We start from the raw sequence: 9,523 nt of genomic DNA, 5'->3' as shown, positions 1-9,523 counted from the left end.
AAAAAAAAAAAAAAAAGGTTCTAGAAAACTTGCTTCTGCTGTGATCTCACATGCTGAATTATTCAGTCCAAAACAAAAATGTCTGGACTGGTAATTAAGCTCTATGAAACAGAATGGTATTTCTGCTGAAATGCAAGCACTAGCTGATGCTGCAAGCGATGATATTTTGAATTTGGTATGAGGAATAGCCTGATAGATTCATATTCGCATTCTTACAGAGAATGCAATTATCAGAACTTACAGCTCACGATTTAGCAATCCTTTTGGGAATCTGATGGAACATGTCCTAGCAGCAAGGAGAGAACGATCTGTGTGATCCACTTTCTATATTGAAGAATACAAGCCAAACTTCTTGTTGCCTGTTGGCAACTTTTTGTTGGCTGTTGGCAAGAAATGACTGCTTAAGTGGCAGAGCTGAGTTTATATATAGTATTGTTGGCCAGTGCACCAAATATATGAACCTGCTACCAGTAAGAAAGAATGGAGGCATCTTTCACTGGAAGGGTTCCATTCACTTTTAATAAATATGCACCTATAACCAGTGATTCCCTGCCCTGCAGAGTGAGGTTCTTCTTTTTAAATACTTAGTAGTGAAATGTGACCAAAGGTCAGTTAATGTTATACAGTTAATGTACAACTACTTCCTCCTCCACAGGGAGCCCTGACGGTTTTCCAACCGTTCCACTTCAATGCAGCTGCTCAGTCATGCTTCACATCTTTGCTAAGATTAGAGAATCACCTGTTGTAATTGCAGCTATTGAGATAAGTGTCTTCGAGGGCTTTGCCATAAAAAAAGAGGATGGCAGCTTGTCACAGACATTGTTAGGGTGGTCAGTACAGATGTTACAGTGGTCAACCCTTTCTGTCCCCAAAGCACCTGCTCAGCTAGTCACATGACATGCAGGAGGAAATGGTGGTAAATCAGGCTTATGAAATGAGCACTGTCACTTGATTTATCATTTGTGATGTGTGTATGTTATGTTTAAAGATTTTTAAATAAACTGCTTTAACTGTGTGTAATGTTAGGACCAATAAAGATTTTCTGGCTGCAGCTTGGACTTGAATGAATGGATTGCGTAAAGTAGACATTTGACTTAGCTGCATTTCTTCATACTTTTAACAGCAAACTCAATTACTGCCTTATAGAATGTCAGTGAGTGTTAATTAGCTGCTTTAGAGGGCCAAGTGTGGCTTCCACAGTTCTGCTTGGACCTCTCCTTATTCAGGGAGTCTGGCAACTGGTTCCATAACATTTGTGCCCCAGTCCTCAGGAAGAGAAACCAAGGTAAAGCTGTTGGCATGTGTGGTAGCCAGGAAATAGATACTGCTCTGCAATTACAGTTAATAAATATAGGACTTGATATTTCAGTGTGAAAGACCAGATGAATGACAAACGCTAAATTTTGAAGAACAGGACAAAAGCTGGTATTTGATCCAGTGATTAAAGAAGCGTGAAGGAGAAAATAAAACCCAGTGACACAGCCAAAGTGACTGGTAACAGAGATCATAAAGCAATGCTATCTCTTCCCAAGGGGTGGAGAGGTGTAATATAAAGCCAGATGGGACCATTGTGATCTTATACTGTGACCTAACACTTCCCTGAATTAATTAATTTGAACTAGAGTATAGCTTTCAGAAAAACATCCTATCTTGATTTAAACGTCGGTAGTACTGGGAATCTACACCAACCCTCACTAAGCTGTTACAATAGTTGTTACCTTTATTCCTAAAACTTTGTGCCTTTTTCTCAGTCTGCATATTTTTAGCTCTGGCCTTCAATTATTAGATCTTTTTACATTGATGAGCTTGTTATTGAAGTCATTCCTATATTGATACTTACGCAGACTGATCTCTTCAGCTCCTTTTTGGTAGCAAAATAGATTGAGCTTCTGGAGCGGGCGTCTCACAAATCCTACATAAATTTTTGCTTTGCATCTAATTTGTTCCAGATTTATCCTTTGATAGATGCAGTCACTGAAGGCAGAGTAGGTAAGGTGTCTTGCTATAGCCCCAGTCATGAATGACACAAGTTTTGAGACAAAGCTTAAAAGGTCACCTCCCCATAGGCCAACTACCAATTGATTCCTAAGGCCACTGACATTCATTTAAAGGCAAAATGGGATCAGATTCCTTGATCCTAATGATTGTGCCTTCTGCTATGGCCTGATGCATGATTTTGGGATTGTGGATCAGTTCCCAATTGTGACCTACTTGCCAGTGCAGGGGGAGCCTGGGGTCATGATTCCCTGCCCTGGCAAGTTGTTAGCTGGTTGCTAGACAATTAGCAGACTGTTGGCTGCCTCTGGGACCACATTCAGGCTGGAGCCAGGCCTGGTGCAGTGCCCAGAGTTGGCTGATGGGCAGCTGGATTGGAAATGGAGGGGGCTCAAACCTCCCAGGAGCCAGACAGCCTAAGTGGAAGGGGCTCAGGTTGAGGAGGCAAAAGATGGCCAGACCTGATGCTAACCATATCATTCCCCTCTGCCATATGATATAGCAAATGGTATATCGTAACTATGTTAGCCCAGCAATGGGGTGGAGTGTTGAGTTTTTGATGTGCGGTTATTGCTAAGACTTTGAGGCAGGAAGAGTTTTGGTACCAGTAGATATTAGTGAGGAATAAAATCAAGCTGATTTTGTTTGTCATCCAATCTAGTTTCATAGTAAATAACTAGTAGGATGCATTCAGTACAGGGAGATGTCCATGTGTAAGAAATGCAGCAACACTTTTTACATTGCAATCTTGGGTCCTGACTGGGCATGCATTTCAGAAGAAAACCTGTCTAAACTTCTGCCTCAGGCCCCTTACACAAGACGTTTAACACCACATGGAGAGTAGAGGAAAAGAGTAGCTGAGGCATAGTTCTGTATGTGCTCTTTATTCCAATTAAAAGTACATTAGAAACAGCACACAGGACCAGCAGCAGCGTTCATGACAGTTCAACCCAATGTACTGCTGTCAAAAGGTCATTCAGCTGTATTATTAAAGTAGGTGATCGAACAAGTCTTCCACTCGACACGCAAGCACTCACTCACCTGCCACTTTAAATAGGTTTCCAACAGAATAAAAATAGATACACCCCAGAATACAAAAAGTTTAGATTTTAACATTTTTTTTTCACTAAAGCCTTTATACAAATTGATAAAAGGGTGCACAATTTCCTAAAATTTTAGGTACATTTTAAATGAGCCTTTTTTTACTTGGTAAAAGGATCCATGTTCCTGTCTTTGAACAGAATATGATGGCCAAAATTGCAATGAAAATTCAGAGCTAAATTTACAATTTATACATTTCTTTTTGAAGCGATTTCTGTACTGAGTAGCAGTACGATGGCTGCTTGTGCAGGTCCCATTTTTCCCAAAAGAACTGTGCACCACATAGTTAACGCTTAGGAGCCTATTTCTCTGGGAAACTTGGGGGGGGGGAGGGGGAAACAAAAACTCACATTTTCATTTGTGCACAGTAAGTGGTCCCAAACACAACTGAAAGCCCAAATATAGAAGTTCTCAATAAAACCATCTCTGGTAAGGATCACCTCAGGGGCAAGGTTTGTAGGGACTGATGACATGTCTGTCTTTCTTTTTTTTTTATTAAATACAAAGCACAATGAAAGTGGAGTGCTTCCCATGAGTATTTTGGCTGAGCGGTTTAACTCAAGACTATGATACTGAAACATACTATAACAGGCAAATTTGGTGTTCTATATAAGGGTATTTTTGGTCAATACAAGCTGTCATGATTTTTCACCAGATAAATATTTCTGTTTGCATTATTGATTGGTAAAGTCCAACAGCTCCATGTGACCTCACGGGGAGCTGTCTGGACAACACCAGCATTTTAAAACTGGCACCACCTGCCTGATGGTAACTGTAACTTCCATTCCCCTATCAAAAGACACTGACAATTGTAGGGGTGAATTTATTTGGGAAATTCATTTGTACAGGTTCCTTTACACTGCTGATCCCTCCCTCCCCACTGATCCCCACCTGAACCCAAATTAGGTTTGGCAAGGTTAAAAGCATTGTTTGAACTTCTAGAATCGTTAATTAGCACTTTCATCACTGCACTGCTTTATGAATTGTGGCCATTCTGAAACAAAGTAAAACAAAATACTGCCCAGCAAAAGCAACACGGCACCAGTGTTTCAGAGTATGAACTAATGAAGATATCCTTTGGACAATCTACTTAAGGAAAAGCAGGCAACTCCATCTGGAAGCCAGATAAAAATCGTAAGTGCCAAGAAAAGAAAAAAAAGAAATCTTATCTCGTACAAGTTTCATTTTGAGACTAAAAACAAAAAAACCAGCTGCCTTTTTTAGTCAATGTCCACATATATTTGGCTGTTGAGTTTTAATAGATCATTTTTAGTCATGTTATAAAAGTTATATCCCAATTAACATTGATAAAGTTTATTTTTATTTTATTCTTTCTAGTTATTTACTTATTGGTCACTTTTTGGCAAGTGTACTTCATAGAATTTAAAACATCTTCCCATTTTAAGGCTAAACTAAGAAATGTTAAAAGCTTCTGTAAACATTTCCTCTTCCTTCCCATAGTTGCACAATTTTAAGTCCAACTGCAATTGTTAAAATGAGGTAATTTCTGTGTATTCATATCTTAAGAGTCCTTTTCGTGACTGGCCGAAAGGTGTGCCAATCTGAACGCTGATCCAATTTTAGTGGGAGAGCTACCACAGCAGAGTGTATACCAGTTCCAACAGCTGCGTTTCAGTTGGCTATTTTCTCTATTTCATCCAAGTCGTCAGTATCCAATTTTTCTATCTTTTTGTCTGCAAAAGAAGATTGGAAGGTAAATCAGACTGTATGCAGCCTTAACACAATGAAAGAGTAGAAGATGAGAAGGTGTCTTTCCTGAAACTGGAAAATAGGTCCCATTTATTGTTCCTGAGAAATGAAGTTTTGAATCAAGGCTTAAAGATAAAAATCAATTGACGAGTCATTCAAGTATCATAAATAAAACTGAAGCAATTTCTGGGCAGGGGAAAAATAAATCTCTCAAGCTGTGTGGCATTCAAACATTATCATTTGTGGAATATCATCTTTAATGATGCCAGCTAGCAAATGAGAGTTGGACTGATGCGACAGGCCATGGACAGGCATTTCTAACCACGCATTACAAATTTCACTCTTTCAGAACAGACATTCAGATCTATCAAAATGGGCTATAACATCTGCTCATTAAACAATATTCCACTGCTTTGTGCAACTGACTTTGAAGTAAGAGCTTACTGCTCATGTGAATGGGTATAAATGACTGGGTGAAGAACAGCAGAACAGATAACCGTACCTTTGGAAGACTGTAATACAAAGAGCAGCTGTATTATTGATAGACTGACTGCAGTAAAATAAAACTGTTTAAATCAAATCAGGTCCCAAAGGGCCTAGAAAACCTGTATGAAAGTCAGAGCTGCTTGATGCACAACTGGGCAAAATTCTATAGAATCAATGATCTGCTTCTCTAACTCTACAGGAAAAAAGGAAGCTTGAAGGGACATACTGAAATGTTCTTGGATCCTGTTGAGGATATTCATGCTGTGCTTGCTGTCTACCATGTTAATAGCGAGTCCTCGTTTGCCAAAACGACCTGTACGACCAATCCGATGCAGATACGTCTCATTATCTGGGTTTCCATCTTTATCCACAGGAAGATCAAAGTTGATAACAACAGACACTTGTTCCACATCAATCCCTGAGGGAGGAAAGCACAAGTCCACAGTTAATCTAGGAACAGCCTTGGCGTGGTATTGTATGAATTGCAGAATCCACAGTGGTTTTGGTTTTAGCAGTTTTCATAGAGCTGTACCATGAAAAGTTAACAACCTCCTTGGTCAAGAAGTCTGCAGAGATGCCACAAGTTGAAGCTAGATGGTTCAGGAGAATGTGTAAGGGCAACTGGAAACACATGCTTTCTATACCATATTTTGAATTTAGTTTTCAACTGATGAAAAGAACCAACCAGTTACCCAATCTTTTAACACATTCTTGAACAAGTAGTATGTAGCCCTGGTGACAGAAAAGACTACTACATTCCAGTAACCGGCAAATGAGCTAAACTGTCCCTCCCACTTCCCTAAAAGGCTTCAAAGACCACAAAACTTCTCATGTATCAACGTCTTATTCACAGCACAGACTATTACCAGGGAGTTACTTTTGCAGACAATGACTCTTTTATTATGAGAATCCAGGACACATTCATTTGGCAACATATGAGACAGGATGCAGTCACATGAGCAAGGGAAGTTGAGTTAGTTAAATATTAGGAAAAGCTCTCTTACAAGGAAGGCAGTAAAACACTGAACAGGTCACCCAGAGAGGTGGGGGAATCTCTGTGCTTGGAGATTAAGACTCGACTAGATAAAGCCTTGACTGGGATGATCTAGTTGGAGATGGTCCTGCTTCGAGCAGGGGGATGGACTAGATGACTTCCTCGGGTCCCTTTTAACCCTAATTTTCTACGATCTCTCCGTGCCAAAAGGTTAGAAAGATGTGAGAGATGGAGGAGGGCAAGACTTGCAATCTGTGCCCGACTGCAGGGCACCTTTGCCAATAGCTGCTAAGTATTCTTGAGAAATGTAATAGCTGGAAGTGGAAACAAAAGTCCAGAAGCAGTGAAAGAGAATGTCTTTCCTGGGACAGGGTTAAGGACCCCAATTTGTGCAGTGTAACACAAAGCCTCTTACAAATCCTCCTCTACAGAGAACAGTACTGTTCCATCTCCAGCGTAGGCTGCCTGCTTCCAACACAGCATCACTGCATCTTACCTCTGGCACAGACGTTTGTTGTCACCAGCACTTTCTCTTTGCCCTCTCGGAAACGTTCTATAACTGCGGCTCTTTGTTCCACCATCATCTCGCCGCTCAGCAATGCCACCTGGTGACCTTCTTTTGACAGCTCTGCTGCCAGCCAGGCAGCTGTTTTACGAGTCTGAAATGCAAAGCAAGAGCAATTCAGGTCTTCTAGAGCGAAGGCAGCTTTAGAAAATGAAATGGAAAAAGGCCTCTTTACAGGAAAGATTTTCTTGTTCCTTACAAAGACAGACCATCCCCTCAATCATGTTGCAAGGAACATATACTATTGTGGCTAAGGTTCTTAGCATTTGTAAACACCACTTTGGTGTTGGCCTGTTCTGACTAGAGCTTCCATTTAGAGCGCACCCACGGTGGTTCCATTTCCGAGGGTAACTCACGTGACAGAAAATCATGGCCTGCGCAATGGTGATGGCTCCATAGATATTACAGAGAGCCTGGAACTTCTCATCTCGGTTGTTACACATAACGTAGTATTGCTTAATGGTGTCCAGCGTCTCCTCCTCTCGCTTCAGTTTGATGATGTTTGGGTCAGGAACAACTTTCTGAGCAAATTTCCACACTGAATCTTCAAAAGTGGCGGAAAATAGAAGCATCTGGCAATCTCTGGGGAGCATTCTGCACAATAAAGCACAAGGCAAGTGAGTGCCATTAACCCTCATCACTCTACTAGAACTTCTGTTAAGGGCAGAGCAAATCTCAGCTGCCCACAAATCTTTTGGAATCAACTTAAGTGCATTACTTTTGTCTAATGTTAAGTTTGAAATATTTTATCTTCCTGGTTCTATTGACTGGTGGTGTCTGGACGGATTGGGTATTTAAAATCAGGGAGGCCCACTCAGTGAAGACAGCCCTTGTTCCTTGAGAAGATTAAAAGCCTATCTCCCACTGAAATTCTGGTTCTATTAACTGCCTAAAGTGTATTTCTTTGGAAGCTGTTGACCTTATTGGTTAAGGAGCCAACAGAGAATCTTCTCGTATTTGGGGGAGAGCCCTTCTTTCAATGAGAGGTAGTGGGACATTAAAGAGACCACTGAGAAATCTAACTGGCTTTGATGGAGGAAAGCTACAATTCCACACACCCCCCTTCAACAGATAGACCAGATGGTCCTTACCTCTGAATGCGAATGCTCTGATCTTGATGACCCTGGGTTGCTATCATCACATCTGCTTCATCTAAAACAAACACTTTGATCTTCTTGGGGTCTATGAATTTCAGCTTGGAGCACCAGTCCAGGACAGTGCCAGGAGTGCCAATTACAATCTGCTCAGAGATCTTCTGACCTCTCTCCACTGTTAAGAGACAGAAAGGTTTTACTGACATCACCGAGGAAAAAACAAATACCCCAGCAGCCCAACCTCTCTTTTTTACTTTGCCATAAGAAGATAAAAATCCATGCATCCTCTTGCTTCAGGTTCCTTCTCTACTCTGGGACTGATTTTTTCAAACAGAGTCAGTATGGACAGAACAGCAGGTATCATTATAACCTTTTTAGGTCAGGTCTGCAGAGCCCAATGCTGTTTCTCCCTTGTAGAGGAGGTAATTTCTCTAGTATCCATAGCTTTTTTGCAGCACACAAGACATGCCATTTCTGCCTGGCTTAAATGTGACAATTTATACAGTCTGTGTAACCTCAAATACGACTATCTGTAAATATGCAGACTGCATAGGTATCCTACAATATAAAAAATCCTTTTGGACAAAAGGTCGCCAAGAATACTTCTCAGCAGCTACTGATATTTAGCTAACTGTAATTGAAGCACTGGAAGAAGAAATTCAAGAAAATCCTTAATACACAAGTTGTGCTTCTGCCCTACTCCATCCCCCCCCATTGAGTGCTTTTGAAAATTAACTCCTGTAACACCAACTAGTGTTCTCTGTAGCACTTAGATGTTAAAGTATTTGATTCTAGGTCAGCTGGGCTACAGCAGCATTGTTACATTGGCTACAGTGTCATTGTTTGCAAGTTTTAAGCAAAATTAATGCATTGAGTCCAATAACTATACAGTACAAGTGAAATCTGCTGGGGGCATTTTCTCCCACACTCACATTTATTGCCTCGGACAGCATATGCAAGTTTCAGCTCTGGATAAAACTTTCCCATCTGTTCAATCACTTTTCCTGTTTGAAGTGCCAGCTCGTATGTTGGGGAAAGGCACAAACACTGGAGGGAAAGGGGAATAAGAGCGCATTAGATCTCCCATGAAACACATTTTGTTGTAACCCTTCACCTCTACACAGAACAGAGAACCAATGTTTAAGAGCAGAACATTTGAATTTATACTCATTGGCTGAACTGTGCTTTTGGAAACTCTCCCTTTCAGGTGAATAGAGTCAAATTCCTTTTGGTTTTGTATTCCTTTTGCCCACATAAGCAAGTGGGCAAAACATCTTCATAAGGGCAAGTGCTAAGATACTCTGCTAGAAAGAGTCACACAAACACCTTAGTAAGAAAACATTAAAAGGTGTTTCCAATGGAAACAGCTGTAATTAAAGAGAGTGCAGCATCCTTAGCAAGGAATTTCTTACACTGGTGAACCTGCCCAGTTAACCAGGTCCTCTCCTGCTGGCTACCCACTTTTGTAGGGGGGAAGGTCTATTTAAAACAATTTCTGAGTGAAGATTAGAAGTGTTAGTCAACTTCCTACGTAATTTAAGACCTCTGTTCACTCATTTCCCCATGCTTGCTCTGCAA

General features: G+C 40.8%; 1 protein-coding gene across 1 annotated transcript in view; it reads right to left on the bottom strand.

Annotated features, from left to right (window-relative positions):
* Positions 1-2,866: 2,866 nt before the first annotated feature.
* LOC109293798 (ATP-dependent RNA helicase DDX19B) overlaps positions 2,867-9,523 on the bottom strand; it is a 29,694-nt gene continuing 23,037 nt past the window's right edge. The window contains exons 7-12 of the mRNA XM_019511898.1: positions 8,878-8,992; positions 7,943-8,120; positions 7,208-7,445; positions 6,783-6,945; positions 5,519-5,710; positions 2,867-4,790 (exon numbers count right to left, since the gene is read on the bottom strand). Coding sequence (XP_019367443.1) covers positions 4,729-4,790; positions 5,519-5,710; positions 6,783-6,945; positions 7,208-7,445; positions 7,943-8,120; positions 8,878-8,992 — 948 coding nt within the window. The 3' untranslated portion in view covers positions 2,867-4,728. The remainder of the gene's footprint in view (positions 4,791-5,518; positions 5,711-6,782; positions 6,946-7,207; positions 7,446-7,942; positions 8,121-8,877; positions 8,993-9,523) is intronic.

This window comes from Gavialis gangeticus, unplaced genomic scaffold, assembly GCF_001723915.1.
Source record: "Gavialis gangeticus isolate Ggan-Ray unplaced genomic scaffold, GavGan_comp1, whole genome shotgun sequence".
In the NCBI taxonomy this organism is placed as follows: Eukaryota; Metazoa; Chordata; order Crocodylia; family Gavialidae; genus Gavialis; species Gavialis gangeticus.
The sequence above is the reverse complement of the archived record's forward strand: the minus strand, read 5'-3'. Positions and strand labels throughout refer to the sequence as shown.